Source organism: Cherax quadricarinatus, chromosome 5 (genome assembly GCF_038502225.1).
Source record: "Cherax quadricarinatus isolate ZL_2023a chromosome 5, ASM3850222v1, whole genome shotgun sequence".
Lineage (NCBI taxonomy): Eukaryota > Metazoa > Arthropoda > Malacostraca > Decapoda > Parastacidae > Cherax > Cherax quadricarinatus.
This window is the reverse complement of record NC_091296.1, coordinates 4,815,325-4,836,200: the sequence shown is the minus strand read 5'-3', so window position 1 is coordinate 4,836,200 and position 20,876 is coordinate 4,815,325. Positions and strand designations below refer to the sequence as shown.

Sequence of the window (20,876 nt, the reverse complement as noted above, 5' to 3'; positions counted from 1 at the left end):
CATAATTTTAAGCTACTGCAGTTTAATTCCCCCCAAATGACATGCTGTAATGTGCCCAGAACAGAAAAAATGAAATTTACAGTAGTAGTAGTACTATTGTAGAGGATATTCTTGGGGCTCCCAACTCAAGAATGAGCTGTATTGCTGGTGTTCCTACTTACAAACAAGTATTTTGTAATGCAAAATTGACAGAATGGCTCATAAAAATTTAATTGATTTGTAAGTGCTTTGTTCAGAAGCGATGATGTTTGCATAGAATTTTATTAACGCTGGCTGTTTCCTGACAGATGCAAAATGGCAAACAAAGAAAATCACTTGCATTTGTTTTGCACTTGCTCCATTGCACTGAATGACCCACACAAGTATGGAACTTTCTGTGAATGGAGAAAAGGGGTCTTCAGTAGACATACTGTTGGAGTGTGGGTAGGGTAATTTCTACGAAGGGAATCAGAGAAACTGGTCAGCCCGACTTGAGTCCTGGGGAATAGAAAGGGCAGTGCCTACCTGAAGGAGGGGTGGGGGATGTTGCAGTCAGAAGGTAATCACAGTGTGTTGTCAGCACACTTCCGGAAAAACTATGATCAAATGAATGATGGTGAATGTAATTTCTTCTTTGGGGCCACCCTCCCTTAACAGGAGACGGCCATGAGTTAAAGAAAAAAAATATACAATACAGGCAGGTCACTCTTATACAGCAGGTTAGGTTCTGGGCTACTGCTGTAAAGTAAAAATTTCTGTAAAGTAAAGCCTAATAGCCTTTTTTCATTTTCAGGTGCATATAAAAGCCTAAACTGTTGTATTCTGAGCACCTCTGCAAAAACAGTGATAATGTGTGAGTGTGGTGAAAGTGTTGAATGATGATGAAAGTATTTTCTTTTTGGGGATTTTCTTTCTTTTTTTGGGTCACCCTGCCTCGGTGGGAGGCGGCCGACTTGTTTGAAAAAAAAAATAAAAATAAAAATAAAAAATAAAAGCCTGATAATGTGATTACACTATCATATATTAAGCAAGCAATAGAGCTAGGCCTAAAAAATGCACATTCAGTACAGACATTACTTACCTGAAAATGTTTTCATTCTTAGCTTGTAGTGAGTGGTGAATATATTTATTGTAGGAAGTCTGAATAAATGAAGAATGGGTATAATTGAAAACTGCTGCATTAGCAAAATGCCATAAAGCAAAGCTCTGTAAAGTGAAACCCATTTGTAATAATAATCCCTCATTGTCTTGTCAGAAGGGTGCAGATATTACTTTCCAGATACCCATTAAGTTGCAACATTCCTAGTCAGTTTACAGTGCAGGCATCATATTTCCCATTTCCAAAATTCAAGTTTGTTTTACCAGCAGTATGGAAGGGACAGCATTATTTATGTGAGTGTATTAGATAGGAGTGAATTGAGATGAATGGTTTTTGGGACTTGATGAGTTGTAGGAGTGTGAGCAGGGTAATATTTTCTGAAGGGATTCAGGGAAATCGGTTAGCTGGACTGGAGTCCTGGAGGAGGGGGTTACAATGCCGGCACTTTAAAGGAGGGATTTGTGATATTGGCTGCTTGTAGTGACATCTTAACTGTTTTATCTGAATGCCTCTGCAAAGACTTGATTGTGTGAATGATGGTGAAAGTGTTTCTTTTTTGGGTCACCCTGCCTTGGTGGGATACGGTTGGTTTGTTGGAAAAAAAAAATTAATGAAAATTGAATTTATGGAGATACTAGATATGACTTAGAGAATTGTAAAGCAAATAAGGAAGTAATTATGTGATAATAGTTGAAGATATGAATGAATTAAAAAATTGAATAACAGGGTATAATTTATAACATAGAATTCTCCTCAAGAAAGGTTTCCTAATGCTGGGGAGAGACTTGATGCAGGTGAGGAGCTCTTGATCCAAGGAATTAGACCTAACTTTCCTTACCATGGATTCATTCTCAGTACGGTGGAAACATTAGGATTGGTTTCCTTAAAACACCTTCTGTCCCTGTTCACTTACAGTAGATGGACACCTGGATGTAAGCCAACTGATATGGGTCACATGTTGGGGTCAAAACTGACCTAATTTCTCCAAAATGTTCTGCATAACCAGGGGCTTTCTATATACAGGTCCACATCCCTTTATCCGAAACTCTTGGGGCCAGTAGTGTTTCTAATTTCAGAATTTTGCGAATTTCAGAATGAAGGTTGGGTCTAGGGCAGCAACCCATAATCATACATTAACACTGCAGCAAAAACATATGAATACTCGCACTAAGTGGGATAAATAAAGACTACAAATACTACAATGGGTTATTTATGGATTAATATATTGACAAATGAAATGTAGTAATGGGATAATTATAGACCAGGAACGAGATTCTCGAGACAATTGACAGACGGTGTTTTTAAAGACTTCTTCAATTGTCATCTGTCTTATTGACATAGGTTTCTGTCTAAGCAGTCTCTTGGGTTACCCATGCTTTCTTGTTGGCATAATAATGCACACGTAAATTGCGTACACCTTTCAGACATCTCGAATGTTTGCTTTTTCCAATCGCTGCGACCTTCACCTTGTGTGTGCCTGCAGCATTGGCACACCCAAGAATAGTTAACCTGTCCTTAGCATCCTTAACCCTTAAATGGTCCAAACATATATATACGTTTTTTCAACATCTGAAAGTATGTAAAAAAATGTAGATCTTCTTTTTTTGTTTTACATTTGAAAACGTGTAAAAAAACTTTTATCTTCATTTTTTTTTTGTTATATTTGAAAATATGTAAAAAAAAGTAGATCTACTTTTGTAGCAATACGAATTTGAACGTCGATCTGTTTGGACCGTTTAAGGGTTAAAACCTGTTGGTGCTTTTTCATCAGCCATTGTTGTTTTTCTAGGAACGTAGCACCAGTAGAGAGCTGTTTCATCAGCATTGTAAATTTATTCATAACTAAGGTTTTTATCGGATATTATCTTGGCAAATTCGTCATTGTAATATTCAGCTGCTTCATGGTCAACAGAACCTTTTTCACCACAGATTTTCAGACATTTTACACCATTACGCTTCTTAAATTTCTGCAGCCAACCATCTGAATATTGACACTCGCCTTCAATGTTCAGTTCTTCATGATATATTCTAGCTTGTTTCATGACCAACAAACCAGTCAGCGGCATATGTTCACTTCTTCGTTGTCGAATCCACTCCATTAGCACACAGTCAAGATCTTCGTTTTTTGCTGTATGCAGTGTTTTCCTATTTTTCATTAGTTTTTAGTCATCACTGTCACTATAATATTTTAGTAAGTTATCTTTGTTTCTTTAAATCATAAACAGTGGTAGTTCCAACACCATATTCTTCAGTAAGATGCTGCACTGACACACAGTGATCAAGTTTCTGCAGTAACTCTACTTTCTGCGTTATTAATAATGTCAGATGCTTCCTTTTCTTTTTCTCACTGTTACCCATAGGGATATCTGCAGCTTTTTTTGACATTCTCAGTGAAATTAAATACAATCGCAAAATAAAAAGCAAAAACAAAATATCAGCGAACAGCAGATGCACGTGTGAACACTACAAGTGCTGAGACACAACTGACGCCTGCCATCCTGGCTGTCAGTGCTGGGTCATGCCACCACGTGGCAGCATTGGAGTTAAGTAGAGATAACTGACACTCCATGAAAAAACTTCAGTTTTCAGAACTTTTCGAATTTCAGAATTTCGGATAATGGGATGTGGACCTGTAACAGTATGCCCCTCAAGGAAGGTTCCTTGATGCTGATGAGGAGCTCTTGATCTAGGGAATTGAATGTGCTCCAGTTCCTTGAATTAAGCCTGCATACCTTCCATCCTCCCCCACCCCCACATACACTGTATAATCCCTACGAGTTTAGCGCTCCCTCATGATTGTAATAATAATTATATATAATAGTATGCCACTGATGTCAGCTAGGCCTGTATATGTTGTAGAAATAGATTATTATTATTATGTTAGTGATAGGCTCTTGATTCAAGGAATTATAGCTGACCTTTCCTTAAACCTGATTAACTTCCATTTTCCAAGCAATGTATGAACTACAAGTTAAGGGCTTCTTTCCTTTTTTTTGTTTTTTCCCAGAAGCTGCTAATATCACAGATCAGATGGCCCTCCAAATGGCTGCCTCATCACTTTTTTTTTACAGATTAGGCTCTGTATTTCCTACCTTCAGGACAACATTATAATAATTGTTTCAGCAGCAGGGGAACGAGGGTGCAATTGTTGATAACTGTGACGTCCGCCGAGTACATTACAATTTATTTGGCATTCACGCACATTTGCATGCCTTCTTGACTAGCAACTGGCAGTTCAATGCAGCAATTCTGGGACCCCTACTGCTCTATTAAATGCCCAGTTCAGTTAACCAATAGTGTGAGAGCTGGTCCCTCAGGCTAGGTGAGGTTGTTTAACTACTCAGCTGTGGGTCAGACATTCACTCAAGTTGGTCTTGTACACTCATACTCTCATGCCTGTTCTGAGGTGTAAAATGGTAATGTTATGAGTGACTTTTTGCATTTTTGCTTATTATTATTATTGTACTGCTGATTTCACTCTGTGAATACTGTATCTTTCTTGAAAGTTTTATTCGGGTAAAGAAAAAACTACCCTGAATTTACCTTTGCCTTTGAGTGTCTGGGTCGAACCTTGTCTGAAGACTTAAGTTACAGCCAGCTACAACAGGCCTTGGAATTGCTACCTGCATCTGTAACAGCAGCCTTGTAGGAGACAAGAGAATAAGGAAGACTTAGTCATGTGACCAAATTAGGTTGGCATTACTGGACCCCCAGTGCACCTCTGCTCAGGAAGCCATACAGCTGGCAGGTTCTAGAACTGCACGACTCGTGTAGATTTAAGTCGAATGCACCAGGTATGTCAAACTTCTCTCTGGCTTAGTGCTTTTTTCATGAATAATAATTGCTTATAAAACAATAAATACTAGTTTGCTTGTATGAGAAAATTTATTTAAATACTATAAATTTTATTTTATTTATTATATATTAGCAAGATTATGCATGTTTGATACAAATATATGACTTATAATAATCTGTATTTAGTCTATGGCTTTGCAAAGCAGTTTTATATTCCCACAGAAAAAAAGCTTTTTGAGAAAGGAAAAAGTGATAATCGAGAAATATTGTACATGTAATCTGAATGATGAAATACCTCTTTCTTACCTACATATCTCCTACCCTTTCTCCTCTCTCCTCTCTCTCTCTCCCCTCTCCCTTTCTCTCCTCCCTCTTCCTCCTCTATTTTTCTTTCCCCTGCTCTCTCATCTTACCTTTCCTCCTTTCTTGCTTCCTTAATTTTCTCTCCCTCAACACAAATATACTGATAATTCCATCTCTGAAACTGATGCTATCTATGACCTTTAATTAATTACATTAGAAAGTGCTTCCCTGTATCATTTTAATTATATTCTTTTCTAATATTCCCTTTTAATTGGCTCTTGTATTTTATTCCTATTTCTTAATTTCCTTTTTCTATTCATGTGTATTCTTTTCAGTTTTAATGTATTATACATTCATTTCTGTTTTAGAGCATTGATGCACCCTCATAGGTTCAGTGTGGGTTTTAAACAAAAATTATACAGCATGTAAAACACATGTAGCAGAGCGAGCTCTAAGTAATTCTTTATCAGGTCTGTATTATCTTAAACTTAAATATACTAACAGTAACACGTACAAATTTACTTTAAAAGTTAAGTCATGTCTACGTGCATACACGTGCACGTGTTCATATGCATGTGTGCGCATGTAATACTGATTCCCAAGCCAAGTGTGCTTAGCCTCAAGAAACCCTGCCTCAGTGTGGTGTGCCGCACCTCGCAGCAAGACACAAGCAGGGTGAGTCTAGCACTTTAATATTTTCACTATTTATTAAGTGTGACAAATTTCCATACTCACTGTGAGAGTGGTTATATGTTGGTATGTGAGGTCCTGTTTGTTGTTGATGGATCTTTCATGGGATTCCTCAGTGCTGTGAAGAATTTTAATCTAAATGGAACTGCTCTCTCCATCATTGTCTTAAACATGATTACCTCCTATTCTTAAGGTGCTGTATGATGCCTATGGGTTCAGTGTTTTCCCATGAATATAAAAATTAATAATAACAATAATAATAATAATGTAGTTACAAAAATGGAGCTATGCTTGTGGTGTCACAAGCTCAGTGTTGTATATAGAAGGTTCCCTAAATTACAAACAAATTGCATTCATGGTTTTTTGACTTGCAACAGTTCATACAGTACGAAAAACAGCACCGCTAGGCAAACAATGGTTATGCTTCACGTGCGTTCTTACTGCAACTCAGCAGTTGTAAAGCTTGTGTGTGTGGTTATCATGGATTGTTTTTGTCATCCATCAAGGTCATCTTCAGAGGGAAGCAAAATGACTGACAACCATTTTACATCACAATATAACATAGTTCTATCATTTAATGTAACCTGATTACTAAATTTTCTTGTTTAACCATGCACCGTTGCCTCTGCTCTTTTACAGTGTGATCTTTTATTTAACCTAGTATAACTAATATGAGACAATTTTCTTCTTCTTATTCTTAGGGTGTGTAGAAGGGAGAGAGACTACTTCCCGGTAAAAGTAGGTCTTAGACAGGGATGTGTAATGTCACCATGGTTGTTTAATATATTTATAGATAGGGTTGTAAAGGAAGTAAATGCTAGGGTGTTCAGGAGAGGGGTGGGATTAAATTTTGGGGAATCAAATTCAAAATGGGAATTGACACAGTTACTTTTTGCTGATGATACTGTGCTTATGGGAGATTCTAAAGAAAAATTGCAAAGGTTAGTGGATGAGTTTGGGAATGTGTGTAAAGGTAGAAAGTTGAAAGTGAACATAGAAAAGAGTAAGATGATGAGGGTATCAAATGATTTAGATAAAGAAAAATTGGATATCAAATTGGGGAGGAGGAGTATGGAAGAAGTGAATGTTTTCAGATACTTGGGAGTTGACATGTCGGCGGATGGATTTATGAAGGATGAGGTTAATCATAGAATTGATGAGGGGAAAAAAGGCGAGTGGTGAGTTGAGGTATATGTGGAGTCAAAAAACGTTATCTATGGAGGCAAAGAAGGGAATGTAGGAAAGTATAGTAGTACCAACACTCTTATATGGGTGTGAAGCTTGGGTGGTAAATGCAGCAGCGAGGAGACGGTTGGAGGCAGTGGAGATGTCCTGTCTAAGGGCAATGTGTGGTGTAAATATTATGCAGAAAATTCGGAGTGTGGAAATTAGGAAAAGGTGTGGAGTTAATAAAAGTATTAGTCAGAGGGCAGAAGAGGGGTTGTTGAGGTGGTTTGGTCATTTAGAGAGAATGGATCAAAGTAGAATGACATGGAAAGCATATAAATCTATAGGGGAAGGAAGGCGGGGTAGGGGTCATCCTCGAAAGGGTTGGAGAGAGAGGGTAAAGGAGGTTTTGTGGGCGAGGGGCTTGGACTTCCAGCAAGTGAATGGAGACGAATGGTACTTGGGACCTGACGATCTGTTGGAGTGTGAGCAGGGTAATATTTAGTGAAGGGATTCAGGGAAACCGGTTATTTTCATATAGTCGGACTTGAGTCCTGGAAATGGGAAGTACAATGCCTGCACTTTAAAGGAGAGGTTTGGGATATTGGCAGTTTGGAGGGATATGTTGTGTATCTTTATATGTATATGCTTCTAAGCTGTTGTATTCTGAGCACCTCTGCAAAAACAGTAATAATGTGTGAGTGTGGTGAAAGTGTTGAATGATGATGAAAGTATTTTCTTTTTGGGGATTTTCTTTCTTTTTTGGGTCACCCTGCCTCGGTGGGAGACGGCCGACTTGTTGAAAAAAAAAAAAAACTAATATGAGCTTATTTTGTCTACTGCTTCCATAGAGTTTATGAAACCGGACTGATTGCTTGTCTTTCCATTAATCATAATATTTCATTATCCAGTGTGATTATTATTAGTCTTCCCAGTCATTGCTATGACATTTTCATATTTTGTCCCTATGAAACTAATGCTGTACTTTTCTATCCAACCTTTAATAATTACTGTTGAAATATGGCATGGTCAACAAGTGATAAAAAGACACAGTAAACGGAGACCCTTGTTAGTACATTGTTTCATTTACATAAGACATTATCAAGTCCAGTACTGGACTTGATAGAGCTTCATGTAGGTGAAACATTGTGTTAATAAAGATCTCCATTTTCTCTGTCATTTTACTTGAATTATTACTCTTAGGAAGTATTTTTATTTTTTTTTTAGCAAATAATAAGTGTAACACTTGCCTTAAAATTTTCTATACAAACAGATCATGTAGTAATCACTGTCATCCTATATGTTTAAAGCTGTCATGACTTGTCTCCAGGTAGGAGAGGATCAAGAATGATATCAAGTAAAGTGTGCCTGAGGCAAGGTGACCTGTCCTCACCGATGTTTGTGAGACAAGTCAGGTCGCTGCCAGTGATGCAAGATGCTCTCTCCCTGGGTGCCTCACTCTACCGTACCACGAAGGTCAGTACATGTACCTGCATATGGTACTGGTGTTAGATGTACTGAAGTCAGAGAAAAAGTGATCCATTTTAGTTCATAAAAAAGTGAAAAGAATTCTTTGAAAAAGATAGTGAAATTAGATTTAAAAAGTATATAGGGAAGTATTGCAATGAAAAATACTAACAAAACATTTTGATAAAGGGGTTGGTGACTGGGGTTTTGTTAGTTTTTCTTGTAAGAATTTATATTGTACAGTAATCACAAAAAAATATTAAATACGTAAGTCATTTGGCACCATGTAGCATTAATGTTCAGCATTGGCAGCAATTTATATTCCTGGTCAGACTAGGATTAGTTACTGATATGATATCTAGTCCTAGTGGTTACCCTAGTCAAACTCATTCAAGTACAGTGCTTATTTTTTGGCAGGGGGTTACCTTGGTACTCGTGAAAGACTCATGACCCAAAGAATTGGAGCAACCTTCCCTCTGGTTCAAACCTGATTACTGGTATCTCTCATTGTCCAAGCTCTGTATAACCCCCTATGGGTTTAGTGGTAGGTAGGTATTAGGTTTGTCAGGAAACAGAACAAGTGTTTTCTGATATGGGTCATGACCCTGATGTGGGTCATCATGTGACCCACAGCTGGAACTTTTGGTCATCTGACCAAAGCTTTCCTCTGGCATACCGGTCCACCCCTTTAAAAATTATGGTTATGGGTTTAGTGCTTCCCTGTGTATATAATATAATTCATCAAAAACTGATGTAGATTATGCCTTCCATAGCATCAGTAACATAGAGATGTCCCCCACAATAGCAGCAGTTATCTGGAGATATTTCCTACAGGATAAGCAGTATGTGGGTGTGGCTGTGCAGGCAGCAGAGATGGGTGTGTGGGTTGCAGCCAACATCATGTTACCCTTGGTCTCGCCCCTGCTGGAGCGAGTGAGTGGATGGACAGCCTTGGATGAGTGGGCATGCATGGGTCTTGACCATGTCAAGGAGGCACTGCCTGTTATCAATAAACAAACTAAAGAGGTGAGTGAATGTTTGAAGAACTGCCTGCTTGTTAATAAGCAACAGTTGGGCTATGTTCTTCAAAATATTTTTTTTTAACACACTTGCCATCTTCCACAGAGTAATCCCTGTTATTATTCTTGAACAGTAATAGACACTTGAATACTATCACTGCAGTGGTACAGTATAGTATATTAGACCCCTCGTATCTGTGGTTTCAGTTTCCTTGGTTTGTTATCCACGGTTTACAGTGGCCTGAAAATAACCCTTAATTTTGCTTAATAATGGCCCCCAAAGCACAAAATTAGTGATGGGGCAGTTCTTCAAAGTCTAAGAGAAGCCTTGAAGTGCTTCCCCTCAGTGAAAAGGTGAAAATTCTCCACTTATTGTGCATAATTTATCAATTAACCCTTTCAGGGTTGAGACCCCTGATCCTTTACTCACACTGTGTCAAAAAATTAAAAAAAAAAAAAAAAAAAAAAAAATCTTAGGAAATTAGAGAGAATCTTTTCCTGATGGTAATGACACCAAAAGTACGAAATTTGATGGAAAACTTACGAAATTACGCGCTCGCGAAGTTAGCGATATCTGCGATAATTACGCATCAGTAATTTCCCCTATTTTGAGTCTTATTTTTGGCCAATTCCAGTGTTCCAGTCGACTAAAATCATAGCTATTTCGCTACAACTCCATTTGTTCTATCGATTGAGTACAAGAAACTGCCCATTTACCTATTTCAACTACCCAATAAAGTGGTCAGAAATTGGCAATTTGGCCAATTTTACACAAATTTCAAAAGTTGCCAGTTTCAAAATAGGGCTCAGAATAAACAAGGCAGACATTCCTGGCACTAAAATAACATTTTCTCTGTTCATTAGTCACGTCTCCAGGCCCCTCTTATTTATTTATTTATTTTGTCTCTCTGCAAACAGTAGATTGCAATTTTATATTTACAATAGTGGGCTGCAATGTAAAGAGAGCCTCTATTATACGTAGGCATTATGGGCCAACTTAACATTATTGGCTTACAGACTACTTAACACTAAGGATTTTATCATAGTTGTACAGCAGGACAGTAATTATTTCATAGCTGAACAGTAGATTATTAATTATAAGTGAATTAAATTTGTATAACACAAAGGATATATTCATGAAGTCTAAAATGCTTTTTGTGAAAAACAATGGTTCAATTATATTCCTGTCAACAATTGATAAAAGGTTCAAAGTGATTGTTGAAGTTCGCATCGCTGTTGGGCCGTGCGGACGTGCTGCGCAGTAGCTCCTGATTGAGTTGGCTTTTGCGCAGTGTTGACGTGTACTTGGCTCTGTGAAGACCTGTTTGTGCGCTCTCTAGAATTGAAGCAAGATGCCCTCCATCGAGCAACTTTACCAACAGCTTAAGGAAGAATTGAGGATGGCGAATATGGAAATTCGGCGACTGACCGAGGAAAACAAAAAGATTCGTAGTAGTCCTCCTGTTTTGAGTCCTCAGGTCAAGAAGGGAAACTGGTCAGTGGCTGGACAGCAGGAAAAGAAGTTGACGATCAAGAAGACGAATGGAAAGGTAGAAACGATGAAGAAGAAAGAGACTGCCGTGGAAACTGTTGTGGAAACATCTAATACATTCTCAGTGCTACCCGACGAATGTGAGTCGACTACTGGGAACGTCACGACGAACGACACCAAGTAAGGTATATGGATAGGGCGTTCTGCTTGAAGGACAGGAGTAGGAGACAGAGTTTGCTTTCCTGGGGCTGGGATGGAGGATATTGTTAGCCGTCTGGATGACATCATGAGAGGTAATGGGAGTAATCCTATTATCTGTCTCAGTGCTGGAGGCAACGATGTTGGCAGACGTAGGAGTGAAGACCTGATTAGCAGGTATAGGTCAGCAATAGAAATAATTAGGAGTAAGGGTGGGAACCCTCTCATATGTGGTATTTTGCCAAGGAGGGGAGTTGGAAATGAATGGTTGTCCAGGGCAATTGGTGTCAATTGCTGGCTGGACAAATACTGTAAGGAAAATGCGGTAACATTCATTGACAACTGGGACCTCTTCTATGGCAGAAATGACATGTATGCCAGGGATGGGGTTCACTTATCTAGGTGTGGGGTGGGAGCATTGGCAACTGCAGTGGAGGGAGCAGTTAGGACTTTAAACTAGGAGTAGTTAGTGGTATGGGTTTTGGCAGGAAAACAGTGAAGTCCCAGTGTAGTAATATTACGAGTTCTAGGGGAACTAGTAATAATAAGAACGAGGTAGATATTGAAAAGCCAGGGACCTTGGGTGATAAGGACAGTAATAGGTTTAGTAGAAAAATAGAAATGAGCAGGAAGGGTAAAGAGAAAGGAGAGTCTTTCAGTGTTTATTATGCTAATTGCCGTAGTGCTAGGAATAAGATGGACGAGTTGAGATTAGTTGCTAGTGCAGGTAACATTGATGTATTTGCCTTAACTGAGACGTGGTTTAATTCAAAAAGTCGGGACATGCCTGCGGAATGTCATATTCAGGGTTTTAAATTGTTCCAAGAAGATAGAAGTATTGGGAAGGGGGGTGGGGTGGCATTGTATGTCCGAGATCGCTTGAACTGTTGCATAAAAACGGGTATTAAGTCTGAAGTAACACATACAGAGTCTGTTTGGATAGAATTTTCAGAGGGGCATGAAAAACTGATTTTAGGAGTGATATACCGTCCCCCAAACTTAGATAGGGACCAAGGGAAACTACTATGGGAGGAAATTGTTAAGGCCACAAGGCACGATAATGTAGTAATTCTAGGAGACTTTAACTTTAACTTTAGTCATGTTGATTGGAATTTCTTGACTGGGAATTTAGAATCATACGACTTCTTAGAAAGTATTTCAGGATCGTTTTTTGAAGCAGTTTGTGACAGAACCTACAAGGGGAAATAACCTGCTTGACTTAGTTATGGCAAACAATGAATCCCTTGTTAATAATTTAGAAATTTCAGAGGAACTGGGTGCTAGCGACCACAAATCAATTACATTTAGCATTGAATGGAAGTACGATAGTAGCGATAACTCAGTAACAGTCCCAGATTTTCGCTTAGCAGATTACGATGGGCTTAGAGAACACTTATCATCTGTTGACTGGGGTAACGAAGAGAGCTATCAATATGACAGTTTTCTGAACACTATACATGCTGCTCAAAGAGCGTTTATCCCATATAAAGAAATTAGATCAAATAGAAATGACCCAGAATGGATGAATAATAGGCTCAAATATCTACTAGGGCATAAGAAAGGAATTTATAGGCATATCAAAAGAGGTGAGGGTCATCTTATGAATCAGTATATTGACATTAAGAGGGACATTAAAAAGGGGATAAGAAAAGCTAAAAGGGACTATGAAATTAAAGTTGCTAGGGATTCTAAAACTAACCCAAAAAGTTTTTTCCAGGTCTATAGAACAAAAGTTAGAGATAAGATAGGTCCCCTTAAAAATAACTATGGACACCTTACTGACAAAGAGAATGAAATGTGCTTGATTTTAAATAATTATTTTCTCTCAGTTTTTACACAGGAAGACACTAACAATATTCCAGTAATTAATTTTTACAGTGGGCTAGAAGAAGATAAATTATGTAACATCAGTCACTAGTGAGATGGTTGTGAAGCAGATAGACAGACTGAAGCAAAATAAGTCGCCGGGTCCTGATGAGGTTTTTTCAAGGGTTCTTAAGGAATGCAAAATGGAACTCTGTGAACCATTAACTAATATTTTTAATTTATCTCTTCAAACAGGTGTAGTGTCTGATATGTGGAAGATGGCTAATGTAATTCCTATTTTTAAAACAGGGGACAAGTCGTTACCGTCAAATTACCGCCCAATAAGCCTGACGTCAATTGTAGGCAAATTACTAGAGTCAATTATAGCTGAGATTATAAGAAGCCATCTCGATAAGCATAGCTTGATTAATGATACTCAGCATGGATTCACAAGAGGCCGGTCTTGTCTAACTAATTTATTAACTTTCTTCAGTAAAGCTTTTGAGGCTGTTGACCACAATAAAGAATTTGATATTATTTACTTAGATTTTAGTAAGGCTTTTGATAGAGTTCCGCACCATAGACTGTTAAAGAAAGTGGCAGCTCATGGCATTGGGGGAAAAGTGCTCTCGTGGATCGAGTCATGGCTCACTGACAGGAAGCAGAGAGTGTCCATAAATGGGGTTAAATCCGAGTGAGGATCTGTAACAAGTGGCGTTCCACAGGGGTCAGTCTTGGGCCCGTTGTTGTTTATAATATATATCAATGATCTTGATGAGGGAATTACTAGTGATATGAGCAAATTCGCCGATGACACAAAGATAGGTAGGATAATTGATTCAAATGTAGATGTTATGGAACTTCAGGAGGATTTAAACAAACTCTATTCTTGGTCAGAAAAGTGGCAGATGCAGTTCAGTGTAGATAAATGCAAGGTTCTGAAGCTTGGGAGTGCCCATAACCCTAGTACTTATAAGTTAAATGATGTAGAACTTAGCCATACAGATTGCGAAAAGGACTTGGGGGTTATGGTGAGCAGCAACCTTAAACCAAGACAGCAATGCCTAAGCGTACATAATAAGGCAAATAGATTACTGGGATTTATATCAAGAAGTGTAAGCAACAGAAGTCCAGAGGTCATACTGCAGCTTTATACATCATTAGTAAGGCCTCACCTAGATTATGCAGCTCAGTTCTGGTCTCCGTATTACAAAATGGACATAAATTCGTTAGAAAACATTCAGCGTAGGATGACTAAATTAATACATAGCATTAGAAATCTTCCTTATGAAGAAAGATTGAAGACTCTTAAGTTACATTCACTTGTTAGACGAAGAATGAGGGGAGACCTGATCGAAGTGTATAAGTGGAAGATAGGTATTAATAAAGGGGATATTAATAAGGTCTTGAGGATGTCTCTCCAAGAGAGAACCCGCAGTAATGGATTTAAATTAGATAAGTTTAGATTTAGAAAGGACATTGGAAAGTATTGGTTTGGAAATAGGGTAGTTCATGAGTGGAACAGTCTACCTAGCTGGGTTATTGAGGTTAGGACTTTGGGTAGTTTCAAATCTAGGTTGGATAAGTACATGAGTGGGAGGGGTTGGATTTGAGTGGGACTTTCACATCAGAGCTTATTTCTTGGGTGGCATTGAAAATTGGGTTGGGCAAATGTTTTGTTAGTGGGATGAATTGTAAAGGACCTGCCTAGTATGGGCCAGCAGGCCTCCTGCAGCGTTCCTCCTTTCTTATGTTCTTATGTTGAGTACATAGGTGAGTATGTGTGTACTGAGTACTCTTGAACATTGGCAAAAATCGAACATTTTCGCTACTTTGAGCTCAATTTCAAGGTACTTTTCATTGTGAAATCAATCAAAATCATCTCTGTTTCTGTAATATATCTTCCATTCTATCAAATGAGACCAAGAAAACTAGAATACAACCGTAGATACCATACGAAAATACACTGCCAAGTCGCTGTTTTAAACCAAAAACAGGGTTGGAGTTTTTTTTCTCCTTATGCACTGCATGCTGCAGGATTTTTCTTTTACTGCATGCACTGACCATGCAGGCCATCCTACCAGCTTTCTTCCACCAGATTCGAAGGAGCTAGAATTTTGGCATAGTATTACGGGACCAACATTGGCTCTCAAGCCGTAATATTATGGGACTGACCCTGAAAGGGTTAAACTTTATCATAGGTATGTATGTAAACAAAAAATGACTTGCATACAGGGTTTGTTTGCTACTACCCACGGTTTCTGGTATCCACGGTAAAAATAAAATATTTATTTCTTTGTTAAGGTTACAGTGTGTGTTTACATATACGTACATGTATTATGAATGGAGCAAATAAAGGCACTAGGCATGTATCCCCCATGGATACGGGTGGACTGCTGTACTAATAACTCGGAGTAATATGGCAGGTAATTGTTATTTTGTGTTTTTCAATGCCCTGGCCATCTCCCACTGAAGCAGTGACCTGAAAAATAAGAATTGAAAGTTTTTTTTTTTATCTTGCATTTAGTAATTTATACAGGAGAAGGGGTTGCTAGCTCCTTGCTGCTGGCATTTTAGTTGCCTCTTATGACACATGGCTTATGGAGGAAGGATTCTTTTTCACTTCCCCATGGAGTGAATTGTTATTATGAATTATAAAAAAAAAAATAATAGGGGAATAAGTCTGTTGAATATACCTGGTAAAGTGTAAGGTAGAGTTATTATTGAAAGAATTAAGAGTAAGACGGAGAGTAGGATAATAGATGAACAAGGAGGCTTTAGGAAGGGCAGGGGGGGGTGTGTAGACAAAGTGTTTAAAGTGAAACATATAGGTGAACAATATTTATATAAGTGTAAAGAGGAGGGAGGGGGTAAAGGAGGTTTTGTGTGCGAGGGGCTTGGACTTCCAGCGGGCATGCGTGAACGTGTTTGATAGGAGTGAATGGAGACAAATGGTTTTTAATACTTGACGTGCTGTTGGAGTGTGAGCAAAGTAACATTTATGAAGGGATTCAGGGAAACCGGCAGGCAGTCCTGGAGATGGGAAGTACAGTGCCTGCACTCTGAAGGAGGGGTGTTAATGTTGCAGTTTAAAAACTGTAGTGTAAAACACCCTTCTGGCAAGACAGTGATGGAGTGAATGGTGGTGAAAGGTTTTCTTTTTCTGGCCACCCTGCCTTGGTGGGAATCGGCCAGTGTGTTAATAAAAATAAAATAAAGAGGTTTTTGTGGCATTTATGGATTTTGAAAAGGCATATGACAGGGTGGATTGGGGGGCAATGTGGCAGATGTATGGAATAAGAGGTAGGTTATTGAAAATAGTTTTTACAAGGATAATGAGGCTCAGGTTAGAGTATGTAGAAGAGAGGGAGATTATTTCTCAGTAAAAGTGGGCCTTAGACAAGGATGTGATGTCTCCATGGTGGTTCAATATATGTATAGATGGGGTTGTAAGTGCAATGAATGCTCGGGTGTTGGCAAGAAGTTTTTGGGTTAAAAGATAAAGAATCTAACGCAAAGTGGGAGTTGTCACAGTTGCTCTTTGTTGATGACACTGTGCTTTTGGGAGATTCTGAAGAGAAGTTTCAGAGGTTGATGGACAAGTTTGGTTGAGTATGTTAAAAAGAAAATTGAAAGTGAATACGTATAGGAAAGAGTAAAGTGATGAGGATAAAAAAAATTAGGTAACGAAAGATTGGATAATAGGTTGGGGTGAGAGAGTATGGAGGAGGTGAATGTATTCAGATATTTAGGAGTGCACGTGTCAGCAGATGGTTCTATGAAAGATGATGCAAATCATAGAATTGATGAGGGAAAAAGGGGAGTGGTGTACCGAGGAGTCTATGGAGACAAAGAACTTTATCCAGGGAAGCAGAGAAGGGAATGTTTGAGAATATAGTTATACCAATGCTCTTATATGGATGTGAAGCATGGGTAGTAAATGCTGCAACAAGAAGAAGGCTGGAGGCAGTGGAGATGTCGTGTCTGAGGGCAATGTGTGGTGTGAATATAATGCAGAGAATTCATAGTTTGGAAATTAGGAGGAGGCGGAATTACCAGTACTATTATCCAGAGGGCTGAGGAGGGGTTGTTGAGGTGCTTCAGAGAGGATGGCACAAAACAGAATGACTTTGAGAGTGTATAAATCTGTTGTGGAGGGAAGGCAAGGTAGAGGTCGGCCTAGGAAAGGTTGGAGGGAAGGGGTAAAGGAGGTTTTGTATATGAGGCCTTGGACTTCCAGCAAGCATGCGTGAGTGTGTAAGATAAGAGCACACATAAGGGGGATTACCAACAGACCCCTGGCAGTCTTCAAGCTGGCACTGGACAAGCACCTAAAGTCAGTTCCTGATCAGCCGGGCTGTGGCTCGTACGTTGGTTTGCGTGCAGCCAGCAGCAACAGCCTGGTTGATCAGGCTCTGACCCACCAGGAGGCCTGGTCACAGACCGGGCTGCGGGGGCGTTGACCCCCGGAACTCTCTCCAGGTAAACTCCAGGCTGCTACTGGAGTGTGAGCAGGGTAATATTTATGAAGGATTCCGGGAAACCAGCAGGCTGGACTCAAGTCCTGGAGATGGGAAGTACAGTACTTGCACTCTGAAGGAGGGGTATTAATGTTGCAGTTTTATAACTGCAGTGTAAGCATGCCTCTGGCAAGACAGTGATGGAGTGAATGATGGTGAAAGTTATTCTTTTTAGGGCCACCCTGCCTTTGTGGGAAATATCCAGTGTGTTAAAAAAAAATTAATGATGTTGAATGTTTCAATTTCTGGATTACCTACACTGGTGGGAAATGGCCTATGTGGTAAAGAAAAAAACTAATAAAGTTCTAGACCCAATGAGCCACTAGGCACTGCTGATGGTATAAATATTATAACAAGTAAATACATTTGTATGGGGAAATGGAACAGAATCCTTCCTCCGTAAGCTATGCATGTTGTAAGAGGCGATTAAAATGCTGGGAGCAAGGGGCTAGTAACCCCTTCTCCTGTATATATTACTAAATGTAAAAGGAGAAACTTTCATTTTTCCTTTTGGGCCACCCCTGCCTCGGTGGGATACGGCCGGTGTGTTGAAAGAAAGAAGAAATACATTTGTGAGTATATATATGCAACAGTGGGTCATAATAAGTGTGTATGCACCTGGAGAAGAGAGGATTGTAGAGGAGAGAGAGATTTTGGGAAATGTTAGGCAAGTGTGTAGGAACTTTTGAACCAAGTGAGAGTACCTGTGTTACTGGACCTAAATGCTTAAGTAGGAGAAACATTTAAAGAGGGTGTGGTAGGTAAGTTTGGGGCACCAGGTGTAAATGATAAGAAGGGGTGTTAATGTTGCAGTTTTATAACTGTAGTGGAAGTGCACCTCTGGCAAGACAGTAATGGAGTGAATGATGGTGAATGTTTTTCTTTTGAGAGCCACCCAGACTTGGTGGGAAATGGCTGATGTGTTAATAAAAAAAAAATTATTTATATTTTGTGGAACAATTTGTAATGTTGTGTTATTAGTGGTAATTCTTGTTCTCTTGCACTAGATTGTGAGTACCACCCGCAACACAGTGCTCACCGCTTTGGCTGGTAATGAAGCCACTGAGGTGCCACCCTCCTTCAGTGCTGCCCTCACCTCACGTGCCACTCACACGGTAAGATCTCTGATCTTTTATACTTTGAATTCCCTAATTCATGCATAATGCAAGTATGGAACAGCTTAATAAATTTCATAAACAAAAATTCAGTGACAGTAGCAGATGATTGACAAGAGGCATAAGGATTATTATTATTTTATCCACGTATATCCATATACGTATTTGGTGGGATGCGGCTTGTTTATTGAAAGAAGAATATCCATATACATATATAGTAACCCATGTAGGTCATACAGAGACATGGTGGGGGGGGGGGGTGTTGACAGCAAGGGAAAATTACAGTGGACCCCCGGTTAACGATTTTAATCCGTGCAAGAGGGCTCATCGTTATGCGAAATAATCGTTATGCGAATTAATTTTCCCCATAAGAAATAATGGAAATAAAATTAATCCGTGCAAGACGCCCAAAAGTATGAAAAAAAATTTTTTTTACCACATGAAATGTTAATTTTAATACACACAAACTGAAAAAGGCATGCACAATTACATGACACTTACTTTTATTGAAGATCTGGTGATGATTGATGGGATGGGAGGAGGGGAGAGCATTATCTTCTTACTGTTTAGAAGGGGAATCCCCTTCCATTAGGACTTGAGGTAGCAAGTCCTTTTCTGGGGTTACTTCCCTTCTTCTTTTAATGCCACTAGGACCAGCTTCAGAGTCACTGGACCTCTGTCGCACAACAAATCTGTCCATAGAGCTCTGTACCTCCCGTTTCTTCAAGACTTTCCTAAAATGGGCCATAACATTGTCATTGAAATAGTCACAAGCACGGCTTGCAACAGCTGTGTCAGGGTGATTTTCATCTATAAAGGTTTGCAGTTCAAACCACTCTGCACACATTTCCTTAATCTTTGAAGTAGGCACAATGGATTCCACAACTGGCATAGGCTTCTCAGGGTTAGCCCCAAACCCTTCAAAATCTTTCTTAATTTCCATACTAATTCTCACCCTTTTTACCACAGGGTTGGCACTAGAAGCTTTCTTGGGGCCCATGGTCACTTATTTTCCAGAAACACCACCGAAAACACTGTAATAATACGAAATATTCCGAGTGTATGCTTGGATGTTACCGCGGAGGCTGGCTGGTAAACAATGGGACGGCCGGCACATGTGAGGGCACATTGGACGCGTCTCGGACGAAAATCGGTATGCGGGTTTTTAATCGGTATGCGGGGCAAAAATTTTGCGATAAAAGTAATCGTTATGCGGAAAAATCGCTATGCGATGCCATCGTTATGCGGGGGTCCACTGTATATTTAAAATGTGGGAAACTTAGATAAGTGTTGGAAGCTTCCACTCTTGGGGGTCAGCACCCCCATTAATGGTCATACAAGCCCTGGGTAGCAAGAGGACTTAGTCATAGTGCTGCAGTGTGATGTGTAAGGTTAGGGGTTATTGTAGGGACAAAATTAATGTTAAAGTTAGTGCGACAGTCTAGTTTTTGTTAAAAAGCCAAAAAGTGAGTCTGCATTGTAGTTGGGAGATTTTTGTAAGGACATTTAAAAGTGAGCTCATCAGGGCATAAATGATGTTGAAATTGAATTCTGCATGATCTGATTGCTTGAACAATTTGTAAAGATGTGACTCAATAACTGCCTGGCAGTACTCGCCAGTATTTTTTTTTTTACACCAACTGTCTCTTACTGAGGCAGGATGACCCAAAAAAAGAAGAAATGAAAGTTTTTTCTTTTTACAATTAGTAATTTATACAGCAGAAGGGATTACTAGCGCCTTGCTCCTGGCATTTTAGTTGCCCTTATGACATGCATGGCTTACAGAGGAAGTATTCTTCTTCTCTTTCCCATGGAGTTCACCTTTGTGGTTACAGGGGTCACATACGCCTCTCAACTTGCCATTTACTGGATTCACTCCCTCCCTGCCTTGTGGACCCTATTGTACCTTGCTCTTAAAACTTTGTATGGAGCCTTCCTTGGCCACTTTGTCAAGGTCATTCCACTTCCCAACCACCCTGAGACTGCAAAAAATACTTTGACATCCCTGTGGCTCATCTGTGTCTTTAACTACCATCTATGACCCTGAGCACCTATTTCCCTGCCTCTCAAACAGCTGATCCCTGTCAATTGCTCTGAGTATTTTGTATGTTATCATGTCTCCCCTGGGTCATGTGTTCCAGTGTTATTTGATTTAATTAAACCATATCACTGGCGGGATTCAACCCACGGTCAGAGAGTCTCAAAACTCCACACCGTCGCGACAGT

General features: G+C 39.4%; 1 protein-coding gene across 2 annotated transcripts in view; it reads left to right on the top strand.

Annotated features, from left to right (window-relative positions):
- Positions 1-553: 553 nt before the first annotated feature.
- The window catches only part of LOC128684920 (zinc finger MYM-type protein 1-like), a 105,287-nt gene continuing 84,964 nt past the window's right edge, over positions 554-20,876 (top strand). For both annotated transcript variants that reach the window (XM_053771279.2, XM_070099284.1), the window contains exons 1-4: positions 554-5,851; positions 8,364-8,509; positions 9,335-9,526; positions 18,543-18,650. In XM_053771279.2, the coding sequence (XP_053627254.1) occupies positions 8,381-8,509; positions 9,335-9,526; positions 18,543-18,650 (429 nt within the window). In that variant the 5' untranslated portion in view covers positions 554-5,851; positions 8,364-8,380. The remainder of the gene's footprint in view (positions 5,852-8,363; positions 8,510-9,334; positions 9,527-18,542; positions 18,651-20,876) is intronic.